The sequence below is a fragment of the Palaemon carinicauda genome, chromosome 9 (genome assembly GCF_036898095.1).
Source record: "Palaemon carinicauda isolate YSFRI2023 chromosome 9, ASM3689809v2, whole genome shotgun sequence".
NCBI classification, from domain to species: Eukaryota; Metazoa; Arthropoda; class Malacostraca; order Decapoda; family Palaemonidae; genus Palaemon; species Palaemon carinicauda.
This window is the reverse complement of record NC_090733.1, coordinates 134,620,394-134,636,190: the sequence shown is the minus strand read 5'-3', so window position 1 is coordinate 134,636,190 and position 15,797 is coordinate 134,620,394. Positions and strand designations below refer to the sequence as shown.

Sequence of the window (15,797 nt, the reverse complement as noted above, 5' to 3'; positions counted from 1 at the left end):
GGCCTGATTGGTGGCGTCTCTGCCTGGTGTTTGCCAGACGGGGTTTCGAGTCCCGCTCAGAATTGTTAGTGCCATTAGTGTCTGCAACCTTACCATCCTTGTGAGCTGGGGTTGGGGGGAGCCTATAGGTCTATCAGCTGAGTCATCAGTAGCCACTGCCTGGCCCTCCCTAGTCCTAGCTTGGGTGGAGTGGAGGCTTGAGCGCTGATCATATGATATATGGCCAGTCTCTAGGGCATTGTCCTGCTTGCTAGAGCAATGTCACTGTCCCTTGTTTCTGCCATTCATGAGCGACTTTTAAACCTTTAAATGGATGAAATAAACAGAAAGCAATGCAGATGAGCTGGGAGACCAGATATGCTGGAAAGAACTTGAAGAGTTGGCATAAATTCTTACTTACAGAAGATTCTCAACTTACAAACATTCGGGACACAAACACAAATCCAACTAAAAATAACAAAGATGAAGAAATACATACATATACCAAGCCACTTCCCCCAATTTTGGGGGGTAGCTGACATCAAACAAATGAAACAGAAAAGGGGACATCTCTCTACGTTCCTCCCAGCCCGACAAGGGACTCAACCGAGTTCGGCTGGTACTTCATCTAAAAGATGAAGAAATACTTTAATATAAATATTACATCATTTAATACAGTAAGCAAAAGAACATTTTTAATAACATGATATCTATTTCATATGAAAGCTATTTGTTGACTTTTGTAGCTTGAAATCATAGGCATGGGAGTCAGGTTAGGCTTACCCTAAGCCATAATTTATCAAAATTGGACTTGAAAATATAACGACTTACAAACAGCTTCTTCGAACCAATAAGTTTGTAAGTTGATGACCTTCTGTATGGCTTTTCAGTATGAGAAGCGACTTCTGGACTAGTTTCAGTCACTGCTTAAAAGGGGATTAAGACAGACGACAACAATGGCAAAGCAAAAAGTCCCTCAATGATATAGACCCACTAAGGACAATAAATATTTGTCTCTCAATCATCTAAGCAATGATAGACGATTCTAGAACTTCCCATGCAAGAAGTACAATGGACTATAAACATATAAGAGGTTTTCCATTCCTCTATTTACCCCTTTTACCCTCAGACTATTTGGAACTTTCCAACCCTTAACCCCCAGGGGTTATTTTTTTTTTCAAGCACATTTTGCAGTATATTTTTCAAAATTGCTCCAATAGCCTTAATTTTTGTCATAGAGAGGTCAGGTTGGTCTCATTCTCTTGGAAAATGCCTGAGGTTTCTCAAATAATTATCAGACATATGCAAAAAAAAAAAATGTAAAAAGCAGTTTTTTGCAAGGACGTACTGTACCGGTACGTTCATGGGGGTAAAGGGATGAGTTTTGTGAAACGTACCAGTATGTCCTTTGGGGGTAGAAGGGTTAAGGATCACTAAAAAACACTGGTCATGCAACTTACAGACACACGCTGCTTCTACTGCACTTTCAACATATTCTTTGGTCCTTGCTAAGCCTATATAGAATAGGGAAATACTTTCTGCAAAGCCCCATATCAACACCAAATTATGTTTTCTTTACATTTATAGTTAATGGATGTGCTTAAAGATAAAAAACATGAATACATACTTGAATTCAGACAAGAAACTTTATATGCTACAGTATAAAATACTGTATGTAACCAGTCACTCTCAATGAAAAAAAAATGTCATGATCATTCTATGACCAAATTCCAAATTGGATGAAAGACAATTAATAAATGTAATCCTCTAGTGGTAATATCTCATTCAAAATACAAGCAGAATAATCAATCAATAGCAGTATTTGAGAGGAAAACTTTATCCAGTGGAATATAGTACTTATGTTCAAATTGTTGCTGTGATAGAGTGAAGAAAGCTCTGGGTGATAGGAGGATAGATGTGAGAGAGGCAAGAGAGCGTGCTAGAAATAGGAATGAATGGCGATCGATTGTGACGCAGTTCCGGTAGGCCCTGCTGCTGCCTTCAATGCCTTAGATGACCGCGGAGGTAGCAGCAGTAGGGAATTCAGCATTATGAAGCTTCATCTGTGGTGGATAATGTGGGAGGGTGGGCTGTGGCACCCTAGCAGTACCATCTGAACTCGGTTGAGTCCCTTGTTAGGCTGGAGGAACGTAGAGAGTAGAGTAGAGGTCCCCTTTTTTGTCTTGTTTCATTTGTTGATGTCGGCTACCCCCCAAAATTGGGGGAAGTGCCTTGGTATATGTATGTATGTTCAAATTGACACTATGGAGAAAAAAAAAAAAAAAAAAAAAAAAAAAAAAAAAAAAAAAAAAAAAAACACAACCACCACCAGGTATACACTATTTCATTAGCTGGAATAAAATACAACATACAGAAAATATTGAGTATAGTAAAATTATATCTCATTCCTTTTTATAGATACAGCATAACACTAATCAAGACTTCTTGAAATTCTGCAAAGGACCAGAAGCATGGCCTACTGCTCTGTGTCTATCATAATTCAGGTGTTTTCCTCACCAATTCACTGTAGATTTAGGTTAAAGGTGATTAAAAACAAGTGAGATTTTTATTTCTACGAAACACTAATTTTGGAATAGATAGAATAGAAGACTAAAGCTTTACAGATTGCACTCCAAAGTGTGTTATTAAAAGAAGCCGATTATACCTACTTGTTCAAAGAGTCTGATGTCGTAAGTGTTGTCATCATCAGCAAAATACAAAACGCCATCTTTGGCATTTGCGCGAATCCAATCTAACCCTGCCAGTCTATTTGCGACTCCTCTTGGTTTGTTCTTGACTTTCTGGTACTTTGCAGGCATTTGAACTGAAATACAAAAATACTATAAATTCTGACAAACACTTTAACCCTTTTACCCCCAAAAGGACGTACTGGTACGTTTCACAAAAGCCATCCCTTTACCCCCATGGACGTACCGGTACGTCCTTGAAAAAATGCTATAAGAATTTTTTTTTTCTTCATATTTTTGATAATTTTATGAGAAAATTCAGGCATTTTCCAAGAGAATGAGACCAACCTGACCTCTCTATGACAACAATTAAGGCTGTTAGAGCAATTTAAAAAAAATATACTGCAAAATGTGCTGGGAAAAAAATAACCCCCTGGGGGTTAAGGGTTGGAAATTTCCAAATAGCCTGGGGGTAAAAGAGTTAATAGAATACAATACAAATAAAGTATTTGCATAACTAAAAAACCCTCAGGACAGTGTAAAAAGAAAAAGTTTGAGGTCTATGAACTAAGGCACTATACTACAGTATCTTAAAAATATTGGTAGCAGAGTTCCATAAATAACCGCAATATGAAAGTGCCTTGAATGACCGCGGAGGTAGCAGCAGTAGGGGATTCAGCAGGGTGGGCTGTGGCACCCTAACAGTACCAGCCGAACTCGGTTGAGTCCCTTGTCAGGGTGGGAGGAACATAGAGAGGAGAGGTCCCCTTTTTTGTTTCATTTGTTTGATGTTGGCTACCCCCCAAAATTGGGGGAAGTGCCTTGGTATATGTATGTATGTATGTATGATGAAAGTAAATCTGTAACAATAGACTAAAAATTATAGGATCATAAGCTGATAGAGTGTCTAGTGGCCTTTCCACTCAAGCTCAATAGTCTCTTGTATTGTCTGCACCCTCACAATTCTTGTGAGCTAGGTATAGGGCTTTAATGAAGTCATCAGCAGCCATTGCCTGGCCCTCTCTGGTCCTAGCTAGATGCACAGATCATATATCTGGTCAGTTTCTAGGACATTGTTACTGTCCCTTGCCTCTGTCATTCATGAGTGCCCTTCAAACCCTTCAAAGAAACAATTTCTTCAAATATGTTATTTTTATTAGTAAAATAAATTTTTGAATATACTTACCCGATAATCATGTAGCTGTCAACTCCGTTGCCCGACAGAATTCTATGGAGGGATACGCCAGCTATCACAATACTAGAAGGGGGTGTACTTACCAGCGCCACCTGTGGCCAGGTACTATAGTACTTCTTGTTGACACCTCCTCAATTTTTCCTCGGTCCACTGGTTCTCTATGGGGAGGAAGGGAGGGTCGATTAAATCATGATTATCGGGTAAGTATATTCAAAAATTTATTTTACTAATAAAAATAACATTTTTCAATATTAAACTTACCCGATAATCATGTAGCTGATTCACACCCAGGGGGGTGGGTGAAAACCAGTGTACAAGATTAAAGGATAGCTAAGTATCCCATATTTCATATAACAGTTATCTCAAATAACAATGAAATAATAAGTACCTGGTAAGGAAGTCGAATTGAACCGTTACTCTGCCTCTTTTTTAAGTTCGTCTTCCTTACTGAGCGCAGCGTTCCTCTTGGAGGCTGAATCAACTCAAAGGTGCTAAAGTATATAGGGCTGCAACCCCTACTAAAGGACCTCTACACAACCTCTAACCCAGGCGCTTCTCAAGAATGAATTGACCACCCGCCAAATCAAAAGGATGCGGAAGGCTTCTTAGCCTACCGTAACAACCATAAAAACAACAATAAAAGCATTCAAGAGAAAGGTTAAAAAAGGTTATGGGATTAAGGGAATGTAGTGGCTGAGCCCTCACCTACTACTGCACTCGCTGCTACGAATGGTCCCAGGGTGTAGCAGTTCTCGTAAAGAGACTGGACATCTTTAAGATAAAATGATGCAAACACTGACTTGCTCCTCCAATAGGTTGCATCCATTATGCTCTGCAGAGAACGGTTTTTATTAAAGGCCATCGAAGTAGCTACGGCTCTTACTTCGTGGGTCCTTACCTTCAGCAATGCAAGGTCTTCCTCCTTTAAGTGAGAATGGGCTTCTCTAATCAGAAGCCTTATATAATACGAAACCCCGTTCTTGGACATGGGCCTCGAAGGTTTCTTGATGGCACACCATAAGGCTTCTGACTGTCCTCGAATAGGTTTAGACCTATTAAGATAATACTTGAGAGCTCTGACAGGGCAAAGAACTCTCTCTAGTTCGTTACCTACCATGTTGGAGAGGCTAGGTATTTCAAACGATCTAGGCCAAGGACGTGAAGGAAGTTCGTTCTTTGCTAGGAATCCGAGCTGAAAAGAACATGTTGCAGATTCGGTCGTGAAACCAATGTTCTTGCTGAAGGCATGAACCTCACTGACTCTCTTAGCTGTTGCAAGGCAGACGAGAAAAAGAGTCTTGAGGGTATGGTCCTTGAAGGAAGCTGACTGGAGAGGTTCGAACCTAGGTGACATAAGGAACCTTAAGACTACGTCTAGGTTCCAGCCTGGAGTGGATAGACGACGCTCTTTAGACGTCTCAAAAGACTTAAGGATGTCTTGAAGGTCCTTGTTGGAAGAAAGGTCCAAACCTCTGTGGCGGAGAACTGAAGCCAACATACTCCTATACCCTTTAATCGTAGGGGCTGAAAGGGATCTCTCATTCCTAAGATGTAAAAGGAAGTCAGCTATTTGGGTCACAGAGGTATTGGTAGAGGATACTGAATTGGCTCTACACCAGCTCCGGAAGACTTCCCACTTAGATTGGTAGACTCTACGAGTGGAAACCCTTCTTGCTCTGGCAATCGCACTGGCTGCCTCCTTCGAAAAGCCTCTAGCTCTAGCGAATCTTTCGACAGTCTGAAGGCAGTCAGCCGAAGAGCGTGGAGGTTTGGGTGCAACCTGTCTACGTGAGGTTGACGTAGAAGGTCCACTCTTAGAGGTAGAGTCCTGGGGATGTCGACTAGCCATTGAAGTACCTCTGTGAACCATTCTCTTGCAGGCCAAAGGGGAGCAACCAGCGTCAGCCGTGTCCCTTCGTGCGAGATGAATTTCTGCAGAACTTTGTTTATTATCTTGAACGGTGGGAATGCGTAAAGGTCGAGATGGGACCAGTTCAGTAGAAAAGCATCCACATGAACTGCTGCAGGGTCTGGAACTGGGGAACAGTACAGCAGAAGTCTCTTGGTTATGGAGGTGGCAAACAGATCTATGGTAGGTTGACCCCACAAGGTCCAAAGTCTGTTGCACACACTCTTGTGGAGGGTCCATTCCGTGGGAATGACCTGATTCCTTCTGCTTAGGCGATCTGCTGAGACGTTCATATTGCCCTGAATGAACCTCGTGACCAAAGTGAGGTTTTGACTTCTTGACCAAATGAGGAGGTCCCTTGCGATCTCGTATAGGCTCCTCGAATGGGTCCCTCCTTGCTTGGAGATGTAAGCCAAGGCTGTGGTGTTGTCTGAGTTCACCTCCACCACTTTGCCTAGCAGGAGGGACTTGAAGTTCAGCAGGGCTAATTGAACTGCTAGTAGCTCCTTGCAGTTGATGTGGAGCGTTCCCTGTTCCTCGTTCCACGTTCCCGAACATTCCCGTCCGTTCAAGGTTGCACCCCAGCCCGAGTCCGATGCATCTGAGAAGAGATGAAGATTGGGGGTCTGAATAGCCAACGATAGGCCCTCCCTGAGAAGGAGATTGTGCTTCCACCACAAGAGAGTGGTCTTCATCTCTTTGGTGACTGGGATAGAGACTGCTTCGAGAGTCAAACCCTTGTCCCAATGAGCTGCAAGATGGAATTGAAGAGGGCGGAGGTGGAGTCTCCCTAGCTCGACGAACAGGGCCAGTGATGAAAGGGTCCCTGTGAGACTCATCCACTGTCTCACCGAGCAACTGCTCCTCTTCAGCATGCTCATGATGCACTCTAGGGCTTGGCTTATCCTGGGGGCCGATGGAAAAGCCCGAAAATCCTGACTCCGAATCTCCATTCCCAGGTACACAATGGATTGGGAGGGAATGAGCTGAGACTTTTCTATGTTGACTAACAGACCCAGTTCTCTGATTAAGTCCAAAGTCCAGTTGAGACTCTCCAGACAGCGACGACTCGTGGAGGCTCTCAACAGCCAGTCGTCTAAGTAGAGGGAGGCTCTGATGTCCGATAAGTGGAGGAATTTTGCTATATTCCTCATCAGATGCGTGAACACCATAGGAGCTGTGCTTAGGCCAAAACACAGGGCTTGGAATTGGTAGACAACCTTTCCAAAAACGAATCTCAGGAAAGGTTGGGAGTCTGGATGAATAGGAACGTGAAAGTAGGCATCTTTCAAGTCCAACGAGACCATCCAGTCCTCCTGCCTGACCGCTGCTAGGACCGACTTCGTCGTCTCCATCGTGAACGTCTGCTTGGTGACATACGCATTGAGCGCGCTGACGTCCAGCACCGGTCTCCAACCTCCTGTCTTCTTGGCCACCAGAAAGAGACGGTTGTAGAAGCCCGGGGATTGATGGTCCCGGACTATAACCACTGCCTTCTTCTGCACAAGTAGCGACACCTCCTGGTGCAACGCTAGCCTCTTGTCCTCTTCTTTGTAGTTGGGAGAGAGGTTGATGGGAGATGTGGTCAGAGGTGGTTTGAGGCAGAATGGAATCCTGTAACCGTTCCTCAGCCAACTGACAGACTGGGCGTCTGCACCTCTCTTTTCCCAGGCTTGCCAGAAGCTCTTGAGTCTGGCTCCTACTGCTGTCTGGAGATGCGGAGAGTCAGTTTTTTCCTTTAGAGGCCTTGGAGCCTTTCCTAGACTTGCTCCTGGAAGAGTCTGGACGGGAGCTTCCTCGGCTGGGGGCTCTACCACGAAAGGGCGGTATGAACCTCGTAGCAGGAGTATCAGCCACTGGGGTGCGATAAGTCCTGGGGACTGAGGTAGCAACCTTAGACTTACGAGCCGATGAGGCTACAAGATCATGTGTGTCCTTTTGTATCAGGGCAGCAGACAAGTCCTTAACCAGCTCTTCGGGGAAGAGGAACTTCGAGAGCGGAGCGAAAAGGAGTTGTGACCTTTGACAAGGTGTAATGCTGGAGGAAAGGAAGGTACAAAGCTGTTCCCTTTTCTTAAGAACCCCTGATACAAACATCGACGCAAGCTCGCCAGATCCATCTCTAATGGCCTTATCCATGCAGGACATTAATAGCATGGCAGACTCCTTGTCCGCAGGGGAGGTCTTCTTGCTGAGGGCCCCCAGGCACCAGTCTAGAAAGTTGAACATCTCAAATGCTCTAAAAACACCCTTCAGGAAGTGATCAAGGTCTGAGAAGGTCCAGCAAACCTTAGAGCGCCTCATTGCAGTTCTACGAGGCGAGTCTACCAGACTTGAGAAGTCAGCCTGGGCAGAGGCAGGTACTCCCAAGCCTGGTTCCTCTCCTGTGGCATACCAAACGCTCGCTTTAGAAGTGAGCTTAGTCGGAGGAAACATGAAAGAAGTCTTGCCAAGGTGTTGCTTAGTCTGCAGCCACTCCCCTAAGATCCTTAACGCTCTCTTAGAGGACCTTGCTAGGACTAGCTTAGTATAGGTAGACTTAGCTGGCTGGATGCCCAGCGAAAACTCAGATGGTGGAGAGCGGGGAATAGCAGAGACAAAGTGGTCTGGGTATACCTCCCTAAGCAGAGCCAAGACCTTACGAAAGTCAATAGACTGTGGAGAAGGCTTGGATTCATCCACGTCTGATGAGGGATCCAGGTGTGCCGCCTCATCATCAGACGCCTCATCACCAGAGTGTAGCGAAGAGATCGGACAGGTATGCTGAACAGCAGAGTCAGAACGAGCAGGAACAACAATATTAGTGGTTTCCTCTTCAAGAATCTGTTGAGGGAAAACCTGAGGCTCAGACTGCAAAGGCTGAACAAAAGAAGAAGCAGAAGGTAGGCGCATGGGTGGAGGAGTCTGACTCCTGGCATGAGTGGCTGAACTCAAGGGTAGCGCTTGCTGAGTGGTTGGCGGAAGCGGAGTAGCAAGTTCCTGTTCCTGCGGTGTGAGCGGAGCGCGATGAGGTAGAGGCTGCGCAGAACGTAGTAAATGTCTCGCAAGCTGAGGCTCCTGAGGCGCAAGGCTAAGGTGTTGTGGTGCTTGCCTTGTGGAGGGTTGAGCTCGCTGCAGCGAGAGCTGAGGAGACTGACTCATGGACGGGAGAGGTTGTTGTACCTCAACCGAGTGTTGCATCACTGGTGGAGCAGCAAGTGGAAGCGGAGGAAGAGAGGTATAAGCCTCCTGATCCCATTGCTGAGGTTGCCTTAAGGAAGGCGGAGGCTGTACACCACTGGGAACAGTAAACTCAGAACGTGGCTCAACATCGTACGCCTGGCAGGCGGTACTGCGGTCAGGCGGAGCGAGCGCAGGCGGAGCGAGTGCAGGCGGAGGCGGAGGCGCAACCTTCTCAGCCCGACACTCACTCATCAAGACCGAAAGCTGTGCTTGCATGGACTGCAGTAGAGACAACTTGGGGTCGGCAGACACTACGGTCTGCTGAGGCAAAGCCTGAACAGACGAGATCTGTTGCGGCAGAACCTTACTCCTCTTGGGCGGAGTACAGTCGACTGATGACTGCGGCGAGTCAGAGCTGAGCCAATGACTGCAGCCCGGTTGAGCACTCGCGGACTGGACTCTGCGTTTGAGTGGTCTAGAGACCTGAGTCCAGCGTTTCTTCCCTGACAATAGATCAGCGGACGAGTAAAAGACGGGCTCAATCGTCTGCAGGTGGGAGTGACGGTCTCTGGAAGACACGCCCACAACCACCGAGGATACTTCTGTGCACCGATCAAGGCCTGCCGAACCCTTTTGCCCTTCGACATTGCTTCTCCCCTGGGCTTGGGAGCTTGCAAGAGGTCCCGGACTGGGAGAACGACTGACACGCACAGAAGTATCCTCACGCACCACACTGACACTGACACTAGCACTTGGCACTGCACTGACACTAGCACTCGTCACAGCACTGGCACTAATTCCACCCACTGCACTCTTGACCTTAAGTTCCTTGACTTCGGCCATAAGAGACTTATGATCACTTACCACTGACTCTACTTTATCGCCTAAGGCCTGAATAGCACGCAACACAACAGACATATCAGGCTGAGGGCAAATAGTAGGTTCGGGGGTAGACACTACAGGGGTAGGAAAAGGTAGGGGATCATGAGGTGAGGAAAAAAGTGAAGAGTGAGAAGAACTCCTCCTAACTCTACCTTTCTCTAACTTAGTTGAATATTTCAAAAGTCGGACAAAATCAAGTTCCGAAAGTCCGGCGCATTCCTCACATCGATTTTCTAACTGACAGGGCCTATCCCTACAGTCAGAACAAGCGGTGTGAGGATCTACCGAGGCCTTCGGAATACGCCTATTACAAGACCTACATCGCCTATGGGTGGGGGCTTGCGAAATGTCAGACATCTTGAATCCAAAGAGTTAGCCAAGTGGGGTTCCAAAATCAAGCAAAAGATCGTTAACCGTTAATCAGGACTATATAAAAGCTATCTAAGCTAATATAAGAAGGTTTCCAGTAAAGCGACAGCCGAAATCTGAGAGAATACTTCACCAAAAGCCGTGAAAATACTCGAAGATCATAAGCGTATCCCAGAACGTCTTGCCGGAAGCACGACAGAGGAAAAATTGAGGAGGTGTCAACAAGAAGTACTATAGTACCTGGCCACAGGTGGCGCTGGTAAGTACACCCCCTTCTAGTATTGTGATAGCTGGCGTATCCCTCCATAGAATTCTGTCGGGCAACGGAGTTGACAGCTACATGATTATCGGGTAAGTTTAATATTGAAAAATGCCCAAATCAACAGCACCTCCCCTTACGGAACAGAGAGGGCCTTGTACTCCTCTCATTTCTGATGTGGTCTAGTGACAACCTGTCTGAAAACACACCCACGTTATGCCCTACTACTATTAGTTCATGGTCTTAATGCATTTTATCAAAGCATAACAAAGATGTAAAATTTATTATCTAGATCTAACCTCAATTAGGCAACTGGAAACAATGTAACCAATAAATAGATTAACCATTATTTTAAGTTAAACCTTCAATCTTATCATATACTGTCTAGCTTTTAATACTACATACCTGTATGTCAAAAGAACTATACTATCTGTATTGATATCTTTATTATAATAATCCATAGGTTCCTTGTTGACGGATAAAGCTGGAATCACACTCGTTATTTCTTGCTCAAGGTTTTCGCCAACCTCCAGTCAATGTTCGCATGCGAAAGTGTTGTAGCGTCACACCTCGATCTCGCGGTTTGAGGAGCATTATGAAAAAGCATAAACAAAACCAATCAGCTGATGTCATCATGGCACCCAGAAATTTTCTGATTGTTGCAGCAATAAGTATTCTTGGAATGTTACTTGAACTGAAGAGGAACAATCAACGTTTGTGGGTTCGAAAGTGGCTCTGGAGAAGAGATGCCAAAGGTATCTTTACAACCTTTGTTGGGAAATGAGGTTGGAGGGTGGTGTGCCTTCTACAACTACCATAGAATAAACAAAGCACATTTTGATTATCTCTCAAGGCTTGTTGGACCCAAGCAAGCAAGAGAACGTCCTATTTGCACCCGCGATCTTGTTTGTTTACAACCAAAGTCATGCTCGTAATTTGTGCTCGCAGCTCCCCATTCAATCTAGAAGCCAATATCTCAAGCAACAAGCTTCCAGTTTCCCATTTTTAGAAGCAAGCTGCTGGAAAAAAATATACAAAAAGCCTAGTGTGATTCCAGCTTAACTAGGCAGGAAACATATTGTAATCCAGGAATAGATTGGCAGGCATTGATCTGTCTAGTAGAATAAAAGGCTTTACCACTATAAAGGAACTTGAATTACCAGCCTTACTCTGAATTTGGGATCAGTTACATATCTTACCCAAAGTTAACTATGTATTTTGAAGTAACTGATTTAGATTTATCCAATAGTTTATTTTAGACTACAGTAATTTATAATAGTCTTTTTATCAATATATTTAAAAAACGTTACTAAACTGTTTTCCTAATGACTGCCTAGTATGTACAGAGATCGATGTGCTCGAGATAGAGAAATTCTTTTAACCAAGTGAGGTACTAATTCTTAACCTCCAATTTGAAAAAAAAAAAAAAAAAAAAAAAAAAAAAAAGTGAGATGAGCTATAGTCAATTTTTTATAGCGAGGCAGATTTGCACCAACTCACAGCAGTGCCCTATTAGCTCAGAAAAGTTTCCTGATTGCTGATTGGTTGGTCAAGATAATTCTAACCAATCAGCGATCAGGAAACTTTTCCGAGCTAAAAGGGCACCGCTGCAAGTCGGTGCAAATCTGCCTCGCTAAAAAAAATTGACTATAGTGCCGAACAACGTATACAGCCGTTCAAACAAGATTCAATCAAACAATCATACAAAAAGAAAACAATAAACAGTCATTTAAAGGTACTTAGTTTATTGAGAGGAGACATATAAGAACCCAGGCCATGATCTCAGTTTTCTGTCTTGCAAAGGCATTAGTAAGAGTTCACTATAAGTTCTTCCCAGCAACCCTGGACTCCCAGCTTAGCTGCATTGCTATCTGTTTTTAACATTTCATCCTTTTCCCTTGAATTTTATCGTACATAGCTGGCTAGCTTTTAAATCTCCCTTTGCAAGAATAAATCCTTTATATCAGTTTAAGTCTAGAAATTTTACTCAGTTCCCTTTTAAAACTACTTTACTATACAGTTGATGGAGATGGTTTGGGCAAGCTCTTCACTCTCCCAAAGGGAGATTAGTTCACCAAATGTTTAGCTGGGCTCCAAAAGGCACTAAAAGAGTTGCAAGATCCCGGCCTACATGGCTGAGGACTATGAAGCGTGAAGTAGGAAATGAATGGAGAAGTACTGATTTAATAGATCAAGATAGACATGACAGGCAAAATCTAACGGAGGCCCTTTGCATCATTAGATGTAGGAGATGACAATGCTGATGACTATACAGTAGTACCTTAGTTTATCACAACCTGGAGAAGACCCGTCTTCATATTACCGATGCAACTGAAAAGCTGAAGAACATGTAACCACTGGTGCTCCTTGCCTTAAACTACTAGACGGTTTCATTCCTTTATTAGGGACATGCACCTTTTGAAAGGAAAGAAAATATGAACATCAGGAGAGGTTCATAGAAATGATATACACTCCAGTAACTTACCCCTAAGATATACAGTTTTAAGGCCACATTCCTTCAGGTAATCAACAATAGCTTGAGTGGACTGAGGTGCATCTTCTGACACGATCCACACCACATTTGGAACGTTCATTAATGTTTGAGCAAACCGAGTGAGTTCAGGTAACTGCTCCGCACGCGGGTAAGTTGGAGTTACAATGTAGAGCGGAGGGAGGCCCTCTATCCATTCTCCTGGCTTGCAATATCTTTTTTCTTGAATATAGGGCGCTACGACTGGTTTTGAAGGAGCCTGAAAGAAAGAAGCGGCTTATTACTTTTATGTAGCTATGATTAAACTGCATACAAAACAACAAAAAGTTAATATTTTTATATATTTGTTAATGGTGTTGGAGTGGGACTGGGAAAGGCAGTGGTAGTGTGAGTTGGAGTTGGATAACTTTAATAAGAATAATCATGATAATTTCATGACATAAAACTAGAGATTGAAATAAATTATTCTTGTACTGAACTCCATAAAAAAACTATACAAATATGCATAATTACCCCCATAGTTTTCATTAGTTTATCGATATTCATAAGCACGGGGTATTCTAATTTTTTTAACGTTTTCCTCTTTGGAAACAGTACAGAGTAATGTATCTTCTGTAACTAGTGTATAGATCAATATGAATGCAACCACAGGATTGGGATTTCTTCCTCCCATCACTTCCAGCGTGATCCATAAGTTTTAAATGAAGTATGGTCCGACACGTCATGTCCAGAAATATTACAAAACCACTGTACCATACTTAACCTCCTAATTATCTTCCACAGAAGTACTAAAATTTTTGAAAGTTCAAATTGTCTTTACTACCTTTAAAAATTGTCCTTATTGACAGTACTCTCTTTCTCTCTCTTAAATTAGAAATATGAATTAAAAGTTTTGCCAATGTCAGTATAGAGGTAAAATAATTCTTTAACCAAAATGGATAATTGCTATCCTCTTTATGAACAAGTTCCATTTTAATTGAAGGAAGTAACAGAGCAAATAATGTGACCAATAAGCTCACACTCTGCTAAGCCCTCTTCCAGAAGGTCCACACCATACAACTTCTGCTCACGGACCATTGCACAACATTTTTCCTTCAACAAATTGATAGCAGCATCATAGTTCTCATCAGAAAAGGAACGATGAGATATTACCCAAAATGGATACAGACAAAATGCTTTGTAAATACGTAAGCTTACTAAAAGCTGTTAACAACGATTTATCATCATTATCATTATCTCCGCCAATACCTATTGACGCAAAGGGCCTCAATTAGATTTTGCCAGTCTCTATCTTCAGTTTTTAATCCAATACTTCTCCATTCATCATCTACTTCATGCTTCTCAGCCATGTAAGCCTGGGTCTTCCAACTCTTCTAGTGCCTTGTGGAGCCCAGATGAAAATTTGGTGAACTAATCTCTCTTGGGGAGTGCAAAAAGCATGCCCAAACCATCTCCATCTACCCCTCATCATGACCTCAACCACATATGGCACTTGAGTAATCTCTCTTATAATTCCATTTCTAATCCTGTAATGCCATTTAACTCCCAATATTTTTCTGAGAGCTTTGTTCTCAAATGTACAAAATCTGTTGAATATTATTCCATTGTCATACCATGACTCGTGACCATACAGTAACAACGATCTCATCATTATCAAGTACGGGGTGTTCGATGACGAACGGCCGTGGCCCTCTGCACAAAACATCTCCATTCATTCCGGTCTTGAGCCTTCCTTTCCAACTCCATCGTTAGCCCGCACATCTCCTTGATATTGTCACTCAATCTAGTTTTAGGCCTCCCTCTTGTTCTTGTACCATAGACTGATGCGACTAGTAGCGTTCTTTCCAGAGTATTGTGTTTCCAATAAAAGCTAGTTTTCTTTCATCCAAAATGTCAAGTAATCTTTTTTCGATATTGATCTTTTGTAAAACTTCCACGTTAGTCTTTTTCTCAATCCAGCTTATCCTAAGGACTCTTCTGTAACACCATAGTTCAAAACTTTCTAATCTTTTCCAATCTGTACCTTTTAAAACCCAACATTCTGAGCCGTATGATGCGATGGGGAAAACAAGTGATTTGAGAAGCCGCTTCTCACTAAACTGATATATAGCCTGATTTTTATATGTAATTTCAGGTAATTTGATTTCCAAATTTTACTTAACCTAGTATTGAACCGAAGTAGAACAGTCTTAAAATGACAAATTCGAAGATAATTTGTATTTTTCCTAACCATACAAACCTTAGCTATTTACACAGGGTTTACCTTTTAGCGCAGCTGAAATGGCGAGCCATTAGAATTTAAAGAAGGTGTATTACCCCCGCGCTAGTTAGCGGGGGGGTAGGGGAGTGGTAGCTAGCTACCCCTCCCCTCCCTCACACACAGATGAATGCTCACTTTCACTTAGAGGTAAGACTTGTCTTGGGGGATAGGGCTGGCGGGCAAATATGTGTAAATAGCTAAGGTTTGTATGGTTAGGAAAAATACAAATTATCTTCGAATTTGTCATTTGTTCCGTAACCGAAATACAAACCACGCTATTTACACAGGGTGACTTACCCCTTAGGTAGGGTGGAAAGTCCCCAGCCATACTGGCTTTGGCTTTACCCGGGGACTCAGAATCCGAGTGAGTCGCACTCGAGAAAAGGAGTCCCTGCACCTCACAAGTTCCTTGCTCCGCAAGGAACCATGTGGCCTACGTAAGCTTGTGTGTGAAGGAAGAAGTGTGACCCGTCCTAGGCAGTTGACCTGGAGTTCCAGAAGGAACTCTGGGTTAGGACGTTCCCAATACCACCTCGTCAGGGTATGGGGGACGCGACAGTATTGACTTAATACTCGGAACACAAGGAAGCATGGTTTACCTGCA

General features: G+C 43.4%; 1 protein-coding gene across 1 annotated transcript in view; it reads right to left on the bottom strand.

The window, feature by feature from the left end:
* Positions 1-15,797, bottom strand: part of LOC137646645 (galactosylgalactosylxylosylprotein 3-beta-glucuronosyltransferase P-like) — a 124,265-nt gene that overhangs the window by 21,475 nt on the left and 86,993 nt on the right. Inside the window, exons 3-4 of the mRNA XM_068379750.1 lie at positions 12,928-13,192; positions 2,649-2,803 (exon numbers count right to left, since the gene is read on the bottom strand). Coding sequence (XP_068235851.1) covers positions 2,649-2,803; positions 12,928-13,192 — 420 coding nt within the window. The remainder of the gene's footprint in view (positions 1-2,648; positions 2,804-12,927; positions 13,193-15,797) is intronic.